A 14,570-nucleotide genomic window follows, 5' to 3' on the forward strand; every position below is an offset into this window, starting at 1 on the left:
AATTTGGTTTTGTTAGATTCTTTTTTGTATTTCGGAATCGCTTGCAACCGAAATCTTTGCAAAATTTCGATGACTTGGCTGGATGGGATGGGAGAAAATGCAGGAAAATGGGATGGGTCGTTTGCGGATCAAGCGCGATCGAGCGCGCGCGTTATGCGTTCGCCACCCTGGTGATGATCTGGCGATAGATGCGAATGCCCTCGAGGTAAGTGTCCGCCTTCAGAAACTCGTCGTGATCGTGTAGCAACACAGGCGTGTTATTCATAGGCGAGAAGCCGATGGCTGGGATGCCGATACCCCGAATATACCGGCTATCCGTGCCGCCCGGGAAGATCTGCGGTTTTACCTTGAGGCCGAGCTCGTCGAGCGCCTGCTTAAACGCGACCCAGTAGATGTTGGAGTCGTCCAGTTTGGTGGGTTTCACGTACGGGCACTTCTGGTCGTACTCGAGCTCGATACCACCACCGGCCTCCCGGCACCAGTCTAGCAGCTGATTTTCGAACTCCAGATGGTTAACGTTCACTGCCAGCCGAATATCGAAGCATACCGTCAGCTCCGGCGGTACCACGTTCTCCTGCACGCCTCCCTAGGATGATAACAGATCAAATAATCAGCAAGAGAACAGCTGAGCGTGTGATCGCGATCCCTACCTTCATGATGGTCAAATTGACAGTGGTGACGTCGCCGATCGTGAAGTCTGGATTGTTCTCCAGGCGCTTGACCTCGTTCTCGCGGAACCGCATCAACTTATCGATGATGTAGTGCGCCTTCTGGCCCGCCGTGCCCTTCAACAGAAGCGAACCGTGCCCGGGCGTGCCGGAAATGGTGAAATACACATCTACGGATCGATCGGAAGCCGGTCATTTACCAAAGAGCCGAGATTCGAAATTCGCGAGTTTTAACACTTACGCCAAACGCTACGCTCTCCATAGAACAGCGGATAGATTTCGCCCTCACCGGCAATGCCCTCGTCGATGGAGAAGCCGACATTCAACTGCTTGAACGACTGCTTGTGCACCCACTGCATCATGCCGAGCTTGCCGCCGATCTCCTCGTCTGGGACGAAAGTCGCATGGATGGTGCGCTTCAGTCGCACGCCATCCCGCTGCAGCGCACGGATGGCCGCGAGGAACTGCATCCCAACGCATTTCATATCCTGAGCCCCCCGGGCATAGATGCGGCCCTCATCGTCCATTTCCGCCCCAAATGGTGGCCGGTTCCAGAGCGCCTCGTACACCGGCACCACGTCCATGTGCGAGTTCAATATGATCGACTTGGCTTCCGGTTCCGTACCTTCCCAGGTGATCACGACGATCGGTTTGCGCGGATTCACCTCGATCACCTGCACTGGCAGCTCGAGAGACGCGGCCTGGCGCTTAAGAAACTCCACGCATTCGTCTACAAAACAAAAGCAAATGAAACACATGCATCAAACAAGCTAATAGATCGCGGGATTTGCGCAATCGGGAGGAGCGGCTGGCGATGCTGTCAGTTTGGGGTCCGGGGGCATGGTGGTATTATTAGATAATGTTCTACCTCCCTCAACGCAGCGGATACGCTGCATGCCGGTCTGATTGAATTCAATTGTGCCATTAAAGCTAACTGTTCAAACCTTACCATAATTCACATTAGGGTGAACAGTCGGGATGCGTAGATACTCGCGGAAGATACGAATCTCTTCGTTCTCCTCCCATTCCCGATACCGCCGCTGGCACGCTTCCCTCTGCTTGCTGGCCTCACACATGTTGGCGTGGCTCTGGTACGCAGGTTGATTGCGAATCGGATCGGATCGCCCGGCCTTTGATCGTGGAGTTTTGCGGGTTAACAGTGCAACACAGCGATCGAACGGCTTTTTGCAGAGAGAGAGTGTCCACTAGTCGATCGAGCAGACGTAGTAGTAGCACCAGTGTGTCGTCTGTTAAAGTTGATGCGCACGGTTGCACCGACGGCGAGCGACTGTAGCGCCGGGTTTGGTTGATCAGCCGGTTTTATGCGTTCGTTCGACTGAGTTGCCCGCCCGCTCGCGATCAAGACTCGACTTCGCCAACCCACTCTTATCACTCAAACATATCTACGTACAAAAACGTCTGTCCAACGACAACGCAGTGCGTCTCGCTCTGTCCTCTGCCTGACCAAGCGGCAGATTTATCTCGCTCAATTTAGGTTGATTGGCAGTGGCTACAGTACAGCAGCGATCCGCAGGGTTCAGCGGGGTTCGCGCTCAGCACTACTGCTAGTGGCGCATTCGCGTGCATCGGAGCACACGCGGTCAGTTGGTGGGGACCACGGTATGGGGCAATTCGATCAACGCATCTGCTACCGGGTGACCGCGTAGTGTCGAGTGGTTAAGATGTTGGGTCCGTGTGCATCACTCGCACACATGGCTCACAGACACGCAGTGCACGGATGCGTAGGTAGCTCTCACTCTCACCCATTCGCTCTCCGGCGGATCATTTGATGATCAACGATGGCTGCTACGTCCCCTTGTTTGTTGGTATAGAGGCGACAACGAGGCGATACAGCTTATCATCCATTATGGTCATTTTCAATGTTGGGTGGTTATGGCGGGGGGGGGGGGGGGAGCGGGGCAGGGGCTTATCTTCACCGCGGGTAGAAATAGCTGCCAGCTGAGCGTACGTTCTGTTGCTGCATCATCATGCTTCGCATCGCTATACCTCCTAGCTAATGCCGCTGCCGGATGCAGGACATCGCCATCCAATCGGTGATCAGCAGACACACCTTTCGAGTGAGGTCTGGAATGGTCTTAAAATGGGTACTCCACCCGGGGGCACCGTGGGAGTCAGCTGGCCAGCCAGCACCAACTTTATCGGTCGTCCTTGTATCACAGCTCGGGACAAACCACAGACGGGACACTGTATCGTAACCACAAACCTTCGTGGTGTGATGCTTTGTGATTATTCCGGGCCAAGAAACATGGGAGCGTACAATCTGGAAATAAAGTCGGATCCCAAACTACCCTCCCTCATAAATTTGTTGTTGCGAAGCTAAATGTTATGTATCAAGAGAAATCCTTTATTCTATTTACCGATTAGGCTCCATCCCTCCCCCGCAATAATATGATTCATATGTTTCACATGGTTCTCATTTGTTTCGCTCAACTACTACCTAGCATCTTCATTTGTGCGTTGCGGTTCAGCCCTGAATCTGGCTGCTGAATCTCTTGCATGGGTGTGTTTATGGTTGTTTGAATGATGATTTAGAGTTAGATATGGTGTGTATCTTTGTGAAGCAGCAAGTTTCTTCCCATCCGTCCCTTCTCTCCTTCTCTCCTATCCCTTATCACATCGCAAAGGGTACGAGAGATTTTGCTGGTTTGGTTGTCTTGGTTAAATTAGAATATTTCGAGTAATTAGATTGTATTCAGCTTAGCGATTGAAATAAATGTCTTGTGTTGTAAAGCATTGCTAGTAAGCAATTAGAAGTACGGCTACTAAAACGTCTAAACGATCCAGCTAAGTAATGAGTTTTTAAATATACAATTGAATAAAGTATAATAATTACGATCGATCCTACCAAACTGCGCAACCGTTTGCAACACGCCGAGGCTCACGGTTGCATTTTATTATAATTATTATTATTATTAATAGTGTAATCAATGCTACGAGTTTGGACACGTATTTTGCATCCATTGCCGCATACAAGGCATATGTCCTTGATGCTATAAATGAATGAGGGGCTAGGAGCACCTCGCGGCTCATCTTGCACAGTCTTCTATGTCGATATGGGCAGAAAAGGCTGAGAGGAATGAGGGGGGGGGGGGGGGGGGAGGAGGGGGTGGGCAAGTGGGGTTGTGCGTGGGTTTTGGTTTACGTATATCTTGCCCTAGAGTGAGCCAATGATGCGAAATTGTCGTTTTTGAGAGAGGTGCATGCAGTAATTGCCTTGACGGCCCGTGAAACTCATTCCACCAGCACTGGGTGCTGCTTGCGGTTCAGTAGGTTAACTTTAGTAGAAAAACAGTGCTGAACTTTGCGGTTTAGTAGGAAAATTACTAACTAACCTAAATACGCTACGTATAATTTATACAATTTGTTTGAGTATAGTCGCAAATGAAATGCAAAAATCTAAACAATTAAAACTAAAACCATGAAAAGCTTTGCTAGGCAAAAACGAAAGTAAGAGGTAGTACTATCTCTCGGTTTCACTAACCTATGGAAAGTTTACACTATCCTCATACATCTCATCAAAGAACGAGTTAAAAGAATGGTTAGTACAGACTATGGGGCGATCGGCGGGGTACTACTTCTAACCCGAACCACATGATTGCTAGGAACAAAAATTGGACAGCATTGTTACAAACGAATACGTATAGTTGTGCATGTGTGTGCACGCAACTGTGTTAAATGAAATTAGTAAATGAACTGAAGGGCCTAAGTTAAGGCTATTTCACTATACGTTGTCAAAAAAATGAAAACCGTTGGTCACAATAAGAATGAAAAGCGACTTGATCGCGAATCGTTGCTGTCAGATAAACGAGCGAGCGAGGTACCTCGCTCACTCCGCTCACCTAAAAGAGTGAGCGAGCGCTTGACGGCAGTTGACTGCCGAACAGGCTAGCTCTTTTGCTCTTTTCAAACGAGCGAACGAGCGAACGAGCGCAAACGAGCGATCGTACACGCGCCGTTACACCGTTGAGTACACGCACACCGCATAATTCTACTACACACAAATGTGCCACTGTGCGAAACGAGCAGTGTACGGGCTCACTTGCGCTCGTTCGCTCACTTGCGCTCGTTTGCGCTCATTTGCTCGTTCGCTCGTTTGCGCTCTTTTGCGCTCACTTGCGCTCAGCGAAAAGAGCGAAAACGAGCGAAAGAGCCCCCGTTCGTGCTTCGCTCTTTTAAGTGTGCGGAGGACCGTGGTCCGCTCACTGAAAAGAGTGCAGTTACCCAACACTAATCGTAAGTAATCAGCAGTGTATGCGACGTCCGTGGGGCAAATTCCAAGAAACTGCCTGGAAAAAATAAATAAAAATCAGGCCGTAAGGAAGGTAATATTCCTTTTTATCAGAGCGCGCTTTTGAAGCCTTAAGCTGTGGCTACAGTCCTGCCTTTGCGTGAATGCTATAGTCACAATACTGATACTCACCACACTCAGGACGCTCGCTCGCTTAGACGCGTAGTATCTCGCACGCAGTTTTGTAGCAAATCGCTATCCAATCGGGCTGCGTCGCGCCCCACTGGATCTGGTTAACCTCTCCTTCGGCTGCCGTGTATGCGAGAATTGGATCCTCGATTGGGCGCGGCATTTGCTGAATGTCCCAAATCAACGCCTGGTGGTCGTCTCCAGCCGTGCAGATGTGGCAAGAGCTGTGCGGTGCCCACGCGATCCCGTTAACGCAAGCACGGTGGTTGCTGAGGCGAGCAACGGGCGTGCAGGGAACTCGGACGTCTAGTATGATCACCTCGCAGCTGTCCATAGCCACCGTGGCCAGATAGTTCGGGTCCTGTTTGTTCCAGGCCAACCGTAGCAGCGGCGTGTGTGCCGGATCCTCGTAGATGATGGTCGAATGTTCCAGATGGCGCAAATCGAACATCCGAACACTTCCGTCAGCACCGACCGAGGCGAACATATCCCGGCCGCCACCGGCCCGTGAAAACGCGATATCGTACACCTCCTTGTCGTGCGCAATCAGCTGCGTCTTTACATGACCGGACACGAGGTTGACTCGCCCAAGCGGCTGCCCTGTCTCGAGGCCCCAGATCGTGCAAGTCGTATCGATCGAGGACGTACCGACTAGGTTTAGGTCGACTTCGTTCCAATCGAACGAGGTGAGCGGAGCGCAGAAGTCACTGTTTTTGTTGTTGTTCAGGACGCATTCGAGGCGGGTATCCGGCTCACCGGCACGCCACAGGCGCAGGTAGTCGCCGCTCGTTGCCAGCAGATCTGGATACACACCCTTCGAGTCTGGGATCCACATGATTTTCGTTGTCGGATACGGATGATCGAAAGTGCTGACAAAGGAGCAGAACAGGGAACATGAGTTACACTATCAAACCATCGCACAGAGGAATATTTCTTCGCTCGATGCATTGTGGGGGCCGTCGCGAGCTCCGTACCTTTTCGCGCTGAACTCACTAGTATCTTCATCTAGACTGATGATCTGTACCTTGTTGTTGTACTCCTCCACGAAGCTGCCCAATGCAAGCCGGAAGCGCTTGTCCGGCCGCACCGACCAGTTCATCGAGTACAGCGGCCATGGTGCCAAGTATTTGTAGATCTCCTTACGCTTTCCCGTAGTGCCGGACATCGTACTACCGAAGAGTGGAATCACTGCCGGTAGCGTACCCGGTGCGTGACGATGGCTGCCAAAGACCAAACGATTCTCTTCCCCGCCGGAACAAGAAGGTGGCTGATCGAGCGACGTCTGATGTATTGATAGTAAAGGAGACACTCGCTGCACTGGTTGTTGTGGGAAGTTCGCGGTACTGCTAGTGCCACAGTTGATGCTGCCTAGCCCGTCTGAGTCATAAGATTTGGCCCGAGGAAGTTGCTCCACACCTTCAGTGCCTTCGGTAGCGATACTGGAAAGATGAATTATCCGTCGTAGATTATCCATTGTTATGTGTGCGCGTGCAGGCGGGAGAGAGAGGTTTCTGCAGGGTTATACACTGCAATTGCGATTTCGAAGCTATTACAAATGAACCGAACGTAGTTCAATAGAATAAAGCGAGAGCAACGGAATCGCGAGCACAACCCAATTCCGACTAATGCGATCAGATGACGGCTGAATTATTCGTTTCTCGAAGTCGACCAAGCAAGCGAATTCTCCCTTCACAGGGAGACCACACTCGTTCATTGCACCAACGTACACGACAAAATTAGGAAAGCCCCTTTTCTTTATATCACAAGCGGCAGTGCTAGTGAGCCGCTATTAAATAAACCATACCGTCATCGAGCAATGATTGTCTGGGTAAGGAAAAACCCCTAGCTGCGGCTGTCGATTCTTTCGATTGGGTTTTAAACAAAATAATTGAAAAATAGTTAAATCCGATTGATAAAATACACAGCACCCTGTACCAATGAGGGTGAAGGCTAACCGAGGCCGAGGGAGGGCGAAATTCCTCAGATCGACCGATCGTTCGAACGAATCCCGTCGAACAAAGCCGGCACGGCAAAAGGACAAAAACACAAAATGATGACAACGAAAGCGCGCTTCAGGCCCTTTGTACCAGTGTTACTCACCAACAACCGACTATTTATAACGGATTACGCGAACTCTTCTCGGTGCTTTTGGTATCCGTGTGTCGTATCTTCGCCGTCGTGACGCTTCAAGACTCTGTAATCACTGCGATGCTTCATTGGCAAATTTCATACAAAAACACTCATTTTTGTATAGGATTTGTCCGCCGGGATGTGGTTTAGCATCCGCGAGAGACTCAGAAGAAGGGATTCGTTTTACTGGCTCGATTCAATAACATGTTTGACGAACTCTGCGTGCTACAATAGGTTGGAAGAAAAACATAAAATGTGATTATATCGTGGTTTACGTATAGCCCCCAATGCGCGGCAGCACCAATTGTTTGGATGCATGCTTTTTCTGTAAACAAAAATTCCACCATTAACCATACATTCCAAACGGACTCCGACGGAAATAAGCATGTTCGACAGCATGCATCGACAAACATAAATAGATGTGTGTCCAATTAAAACGCATAAGCTGCATCTGCTTCTACCCGAGCAGACGGTGGGTGCGCCACGGAAGGCTATTTCTGGTCACAATCCATTGCAGAAGCTGAGCGTTGCGCCAAGGCGCCAGCGCCAACACCAGTGCCACTACATGCTCGTTTCCCGGCGATGGAGTCCAGCGCAGGAGTACACTTCCTAGTAGTTGAAGTGCACTGCATACCGGGCCAGCGCCGGCCATTGTTACTCCACAGCATCAGAAGACGGTAGGCTGGCATTGGCCGATCGTCGGAAGTTGCTTCGCATTCCCAGTTGTTCCGGCTCCTAGAGAACCCCGTTGTTTGGGTGATTTAACGTGATTGGTGGCTGGCATGTTGATTGTCGTTTTGAGGTCGTTGTACTTTCCCAAACCCTTACTAACAGGTGCTGCGGGAGGATTGTGCAGGAGCAGCATCACTGCTGCCGCTACGTACGAGCGTCATCTAGTATTGTTGTTGTTGTTCTTGGTTGACGCCGACGCTACACAACCACAAGTCGTCCCCTCCCGGGTGCACTCGGACCTTGGCTAGTTAGCTCCGGTAGTAGCAGAATACACTACTCTTATTGCTGTTCACACTTTACACTCAAGCTGTCTTTTCTTTTTGCCAACTAAATTCAAGGTAAACCCGTACCTGCGATTCCTGTTCGTCTCCCTGCTCGATACACTTTACCTAGCAGCTGGCGCCGATGTGAGACGAGGCGAGCTCGTCAGCGGCTCCGGGATGCGGGTGCTATCAAACCACACAAGTTTCTCCACGTTCGTGTCAAATTTCCTTTGGAGCGGTGATTCGGTAGCGGCCGCTTAAGCGTGGATGGACAGCCGAATTTTGGGCGGACTACGTACCGTAAATTTTCTACGCCCTGAATCAAGCGTGCACGGCGCTCGACACGCTTAACGTATAACGCCCTGTACACACTGCACAGAATCTGCGTGCGTAATCTCGCTTATCTGTCAATTATGTATGCGAATTGACAGATAAGCGAGATTCTGCACGCAGATTCTGTGCAGTGTGTACAGGGCGTTACGCTGTGTCCACACCGCGCAGAATCTGGAGATATTGTATGTAGGCCAAAGTGTCTATAGGAAACAGGTGAAGTCATAGCAATTTGACATAAAGCACCAAACGTCAAATAACCGACAGCTGTTTACGTTCATCACCAACCAGCGTGCGTTTGATTCCGGAAAAGTTCAATGGTTTTATCAGGCATATTATGTACTTTTGTCTGTTTAAATGATACATTTCCTAATTTTAGATCAAACGAGCAGTTCCTTGAACTCGAACTTGGATTTTTTACTTCGCAAAGCGAATACAGCGTCTCCAACGCAACCGAAACAAAGGCACGAACTGTCAGTTTTTTTCATTCGTTTTTCTAATCGTCGCGAGCGATTTTGTTCGGAATGACTTCACCTGTTTCCTATAGACACTTTGGGGATGACGTAAAAATACACGTCGTCGCGAACCATTCGCCGAACATTCGCTCTCGTTTAGTGTGAGCAAAAATCGTCGTGATGCATTCGTTTGTCGTGTGGAAGCAACTTGAGGCGACTACGGTGCTTATTTTGTAACTTGCGATTACGATGGCCTCTAGGCGATGATTCATTTGGTTCATTTTGTGTTCACGATCGCCTACTGTCGAGTGCATTTTCGTGATCGACAGCTGGCGTTTTGTTTACATCGAGCATCGAGCATCTGAAAAACGATTATAACGTCCTGATTATGCATTAATAATTTCTTCCTGCTAATCGTATACTATTATTACAAAGGTAAAGTCGTTTTTATACCGAAAAAAAACAAATTAATTGACAGTTTTTTTACTTCAAACTGTCATTTTGAATTGTTTATTGTTTTCGAAACGTTTCGAAACAACGAGTTGAAGTTTCGAAATTCGCATGAATCATCGAACGCCTAGAGGCCATCGTAATCGCCTGGTACAGAATAAGCACCTTAAGCCTGAACCACACTGGTTGCGGTACGTGCGGTACGTGCGGCACTTGCGGCAGTTGCGGACGCCTTTCGGCTTGTCAAACACGGTATCCAACGCGGTTATTCAGATGTGCTTGTGTTGTGGCACGTGCGGCACGAGCGGCACGAGCGGCACTTGCGGTACGTGCGGCGAATCTGTACAAAATCACAACTCCGCCGCAACTGCCGCAAGTGCCGCATCCAAAAGGTGTGTGGAGTAACTTTCAAAACAAAGTTGTGGTGTAATAGTTGAATAATGGTGTAACTATTTCGGTTACTTTTCTGGTTTTCAATTAAATTATACATAAATTGAAGGACTATTAAGCATGTTTTGACTGAAAAATGAAAGTAATTATTTTAAGATGAGACATCGATCGATATATTGGTTTGGTGGTCATATTTACACCCATGATATACCTATATAAGTTGCGTTTCTCGCTTCACAGGCTTTTAGATCATTTTTTTTATTATTACTTGTTATTTCAACAATGATTGAACAAACTGAGCAGCATTAAAAGTGAAAAATGTGTTAAAAGTCCTACAAAACAAATTTAATATCAGATTTTCCTTAAACTATTTACTCATTTCATTGCCTAGAGGCTATATGCCTTCAGAAGAAAAGGTTTTTTGTTATTTTAACCGAGTAAGAGCAGCAAAAGAAGCGAAGGAAATACACTGTATCCATAACACCTTTGCTAGGTTTGCTTGATGCGGTGGTGACCAGTCTGAACGTGCAACTGCCGCAAGTGCCGCACGTACCGCACGTACCGCACGTACCGCAACCAGTGTGGTTCAGGCTTTATTGATGCATATATGCAATCCGTCGTGGTCTTCTATTCGATTTGATTTTGTTTCCTCGTGTCACAATAAATTATGAATTGAAATTGATTATTTCTTCATTTTGCTAGTATGGAAATGTTTGTGGATTTATTGGAAAAACAAAAACACCCTGCATATAGAGATTCATGGCGGTCACAAATCGTTCGTTTTCCATGTGTTAAATTACCGGCATAGGGGCATGTTTTCGGCAGTCGTGAGGAAGCATAATCTACAGTCTAGGATCGGGGTGTGCGTTCTGCTTGGCGTGGTGTACGTTACAGCACATGAGTGTGGTAGTGTAAAAGGTGCAAGAGTTACAAGAGGGTTGGGGGGGGGGGGGGTGATGGACGCAAACGCAATAGCAAAGGGAGTGTGTATGTGTGTCGTCAGTCATTCGAGTAAGTGGCGTTGAAGTGAAGTGCAAAACGTCTCTGGAAAAGAGTTCCAGGAAAAGCAGCAGTAACGGGTTCAGAGAGCGGCCACCATTCGTGCATAACTGTAGATCTAAAGATATTAAGCTATATATATTTCTATTTATATATGTATATAGTTATTACTACAAATTTGAAGTGATATTATTCGGCCTCGAAGCGCCAGCAAGGGCACGCTGGTCTGCGGGTGAGCGTGGTTAACCGACGCGCAGTGTGAGGCCGAGGGCTTCAAGCACCATATCGTGTGTGCGTGTGCGTGTGCGCGCGTGTGTGTGTGTTTTGTGTTCCTGCCAGGGGTTTAAGGAGTTGTTGGAATCCGTTTCTCGTGCCCGGTGCTCCGGTGTGGCTTCTGTGGAGCCCCCGCACTTGTGGCAGCCACGGCAGCAGTCTGGCCACCCATCTTCCACCACCACGACCATCCACATCATTCACCCCGTCCGCCCCGGTCAACTCCAGCACGCAATTCGCAGCAGCCGTTGCGTCGCTATTGCCAGCCTGCGGCCATCGCGCTCCTCGGCGCGCAGTTCTGAGCGATAAACAACAGAAGAGGCCGCGAAAATGGCGTCGGCTGATCCGACCAAATCATTGTTTACAACGCAGACGGAAAAACCGAACCATTATACGTAAGTAATCCGCGACCTAAGCGATGTCGCCAACATCGTCATCGTCGGCATTGTTCTGTCCATCAGCCACAACTGTGTGTGGGGAGCTGTGCCAGTTGTTTCCGGAGGATCGCGAAAAGGTCGCCCGACGAAGCAGCAACAGCAGCTGCAGCAGCTTTCAAGAGCTCCACACTACGTTGTCGCTTGCTATCGCCGATGGCGATGACGATGACGATGATGTGGACAATTTTGCTGGGTTTCCATTCCGTCTTTCATGATTTCGTTTCTCTCTTCTTTTCCGCTTTTCGGGGGGGCTGACCGCCCCACTACTTTTGGCCGTTAACCCTGGCTGCTCCGAAACATTACGGTCCATCCGGTGGGGACACCGCATCGTTCAACCAAAACGCGCGCGCCATACACCGCGCGCTCACACCGCAGCTACCTAAAGGAGTTCCGCGTGGAGCAGTGCCCGTCTTTCTTGCAGCACAAATGCAATCAACATCGGCCGTTCGTGTGCTTCAACTGGCACTTCATGAACCAGCGGCGACGGCGGCCCGTCCGGAGGCGCGACGGTTCCTTTAACTACAGCGCCGACAACTACTGTCCAAAGTACGACGAAACGACCGGAATCTGTCCCGATGGCGACGAGTAAGTACCAACCAACCAAGCAAACCCATCCTTTCCCACCCACCCCAACAGGAATGTGTGCGCGAGGGGGGCTTGGGCTGCAGCATGTGCGTTTCAGTTTTGCTTCCGAATCGCTGGAGCCCGCCTGGAGGTAGGCAACCGCCATGCGTTAGACGCACCCCGTCGGTGGCCACCGAATCTCGTGCCACCCTTCCCACCACACATTCCTCTGGGGTGTATGTGTGTGTTTGCGCGCCCCCTAGTGTGCTGAAGGGTTAGGGCGCATTGCCTTGTGCTATGCTTTAATTTTCAATCGGAGATTCGAGACATTATTGGGAGTCGGCGTAATTAACTGCCACTGGCAATCGAACCGATCCACCAGCGCGCGAGCGTGCGTGTTTGTGTGTGTATGTATGCATGCGAAAGGGGGGAAAACCTGCGACGGAAGCCCACTGAAGTCAAAATGTTGAAATGGGCGCACCGACAACATAATTGCTATAAACAACAACAAAAACCTCAAACATGAGAAACACATTGGTAAAGGCCTCTCCAAAAATCAACAAAAAACTTCACAAAGAGACGTTTTGTACGCTTTTGTATGTATGTGTATGTGAGGGTGAGAAAGAGAAAGAGAGACAGACAGACAGACCGAAAGAGACAACAAAATACGAACACGAAATTTGTGACAAATGGTTTTGTGCACCCGCTCCCCTCTTTCGCCGTCTCCGTTCCATAGCAAGCCCTCCGCGGTGCGTTCTACGCGTTCCTCTAGGGTGCTGCTCCAGCAGAGGAGATATGGCACAAACCAACGACGCAATTTAACAATCAACATTACTACCGCGACTCACCCACTGGAGCGAAGGTGTGTGTGTGTGTGAGAGAGAGAGAGAGAAGTAAGTCGCTTTCTGCATCTTTTCCTCCGCTCTTGCATTCTGCATCGTACGCACACGCACGCTCGTACACGTCCACCAATGTTCAGGCGATGAGAGACGATCAAACGATATTGCTGTTTTCTACTCCTTTCGGTTGGCTTGATATTATTCAACAGCATCGCCCCGTCTTCCTACCATTTGATGCAGCTTGTGTAAAAGGGGTAGAATGGTGGTAGGGGTAGGGGGGGAAACGGGGGAGTTTGAGTATTGCTTCTACAGTTGCTCCTTTGTGTGACCGCTCTTGACCATGGAAAGTCACCATTTTCTTTTATTTTTTTGTCTTAGTTCATTGCACCTTCCATCTCCGTCCTTTACAGCAAGGCAATCGTACAGCAACACACGTGAGAGAGTGAACCAGTGAAAGAGAAAGGGAGACAGTGCTCTCGCAGCATATATTACTTCACCATGAAAGGGGGGCATCAATGCGCCGAATGTTTTTATTTTGTTTCTTCACCCTACACTCCCTGCTCCCTGCATTTCTTCTATCAAAGTAACCTGTCGTTACTGTTCAATCCACACGACTGTTAGTCACGCTCTTTCTAATTCTTCTTGCTCGTTTTTCGTTTGAAGAGTATGTTACTCTCTCCCTCCCTCTCTCCTTCTCTCTCTCTCTCTCTCTCTCTCTCTCTCTCTCTTCCTCTCTCTTTCTATCTCTTTCTCTCTCTCTAACAATTGCGTTGTAACCTCACCGACGACGGCCGATGACGTTGTTGTGTGCGCGAATCCATAGGTTCTGTGGAATGTAATGTTTTTGGCGAATTACATTGAAATTTTCATTTCCTTTTGTATTGGATTGCTCACAAGATCCCCCTCCCCCCCTGCCTTGATCGTCTTCCCTTTCGGTTGACCTTCGCAGTAGATCGGTTGCTGGTGGAGAACCCCTTTTCCAGTTTGGCGGCGATCAGAACAACCTGCCGTAATCAACCCCCCCCCCCCCCCCCCCCCCTAAAAGATTCCTTCTGCTCAGAGACACAGGGGACGAAGAGATGGATAGGAGAGGCGAAAAAGTGAACCTTAACATCGCCATTTTGAATTTAGTTTCATAATCTCTTTGTTTGGGTTTTGCGGAAACTTTCCGCATGAAAATCGGCGTCCCGCGTTCGCATTAGAGATTGTGTGACGGTGCGCATTTGTGTGTGTGTGTGTGTGGTGTTTTTTTATGTGAGAGAGCGTTGGCGCGCTTTCCTCGTTCCCATGGTGTGTGCGTCGTCAGTAAGCGAGTCACTAAAGAATCCTTGCTGCGCGTGCGTATCAGCACGTATGGGCATGTGTGTATGCGTTGTCAAAGATGCAGAACTGGAATAAAGTCCATATGTGGCAGATAGAAATGGCCTTGATGTCACCTAATCCCTACCAACACCTAGGCGAAGGTGTAACATGGTAAACTTTGTTTCGGGGAAGGCTAGACCTTCTTCAGAACTTTCCCATTATCTCTATGATCTCTATGATCTCCAAGATGGGGTAGGTCCGTAGGCACACACTAACCATCACCAATGTACTAGCAGGCAC

At 49.2% G+C, this 14,570-nt stretch overlaps 3 protein-coding genes across 8 annotated transcripts in view; 1 reads left to right on the plus strand and 2 right to left on the minus strand.

Annotated features, from left to right (window-relative positions):
- Positions 1-2: 2 nt before the first annotated feature.
- Positions 3-2,325, minus strand: LOC126580882 (aminoacylase-1A-like). The gene is made up of 4 exons (XM_050244191.1): positions 1,618-2,325; positions 910-1,398; positions 651-838; positions 3-586 (listed from the first exon to the last, which is right to left on the minus strand). The coding sequence occupies exons 1-4, from the start codon at positions 1,742-1,744 to the stop codon at positions 152-154; spliced, it is 1,239 nt and encodes a 412-aa protein (XP_050100148.1). The 5' UTR covers positions 1,745-2,325; the 3' UTR covers positions 3-151.
- Positions 2,326-2,712: 387 nt separating this feature from the next.
- Positions 2,713-8,582, minus strand: LOC126581500 (DDB1- and CUL4-associated factor 7). 6 transcript variants are annotated; one of them, XM_050245224.1, is made up of 5 exons: positions 8,358-8,582; positions 7,207-7,461; positions 6,081-6,545; positions 5,110-5,975; positions 2,713-4,975 (listed from the first exon to the last, which is right to left on the minus strand). In XM_050245224.1, the coding sequence occupies exons 3-4, from the start codon at positions 6,269-6,271 to the stop codon at positions 5,132-5,134; spliced, it is 1,035 nt and encodes a 344-aa protein (XP_050101181.1). In that variant the 5' UTR covers positions 6,272-6,545; positions 7,207-7,461; positions 8,358-8,582; the 3' UTR covers positions 2,713-4,975; positions 5,110-5,131. The 6 variants fall into 6 exon arrangements, with proteins under 6 accessions (XP_050101181.1, XP_050101173.1, XP_050101189.1 ...); XM_050245216.1 differs by having other exon boundaries at positions 8,319-8,582; XM_050245232.1 differs by lacking the exon at positions 8,358-8,582 and adding an exon at positions 8,208-8,286.
- Positions 8,583-10,922: 2,340 nt separating this feature from the next.
- Positions 10,923-14,570, plus strand: part of LOC126573194 (putative E3 ubiquitin-protein ligase UNKL) — an 11,065-nt gene continuing 7,417 nt past the window's right edge. Inside the window, exons 1-2 of the mRNA XM_050233569.1 lie at positions 10,923-11,523; positions 11,941-12,150. Of these exons, the coding sequence (XP_050089526.1) occupies positions 11,459-11,523; positions 11,941-12,150 (275 nt within the window). The 5' untranslated portion in view covers positions 10,923-11,458. The remainder of the gene's footprint in view (positions 11,524-11,940; positions 12,151-14,570) is intronic.

Source organism: Anopheles aquasalis, chromosome X, assembly GCF_943734665.1.
Source record: "Anopheles aquasalis chromosome X, idAnoAquaMG_Q_19, whole genome shotgun sequence".
NCBI classification, from domain to species: domain Eukaryota; kingdom Metazoa; phylum Arthropoda; class Insecta; order Diptera; family Culicidae; genus Anopheles; species Anopheles aquasalis.

Bases quoted from the DNA above. Each gene is read 5' to 3' on its own strand.
- LOC126581500 (XM_050245208.1), bottom strand. From the start codon at position 6,580: ATGGATAATCTACGACGGATAATTCATCTTTCCAGTATCGCTACCGAA. The intron at 5,976-6,080 runs GTACGGAGCTCG...CTCCTTTGTCAG, and splicing joins AGTGAGTTCAGCGCGAAAAG to CACTTTCGATCATCCGTATC.
- LOC126580882 (XM_050244191.1), bottom strand. From the start codon at position 1,744: ATGTGTGAGGCCAGCAAGCAGAGGGAAGCGTGCCAGCGGCGGTATCGG. The intron at 1,399-1,617 runs GTAAGGTTTGAA...TTTGTTTTGTAG, and splicing joins TCACCCTAATGTGAATTATG to ACGAATGCGTGGAGTTTCTT. The intron at 587-650 runs GTAGGGATCGCG...TTATCATCCTAG, and splicing joins TCAATTTGACCATCATGAAG to GGAGGCGTGCAGGAGAACGT.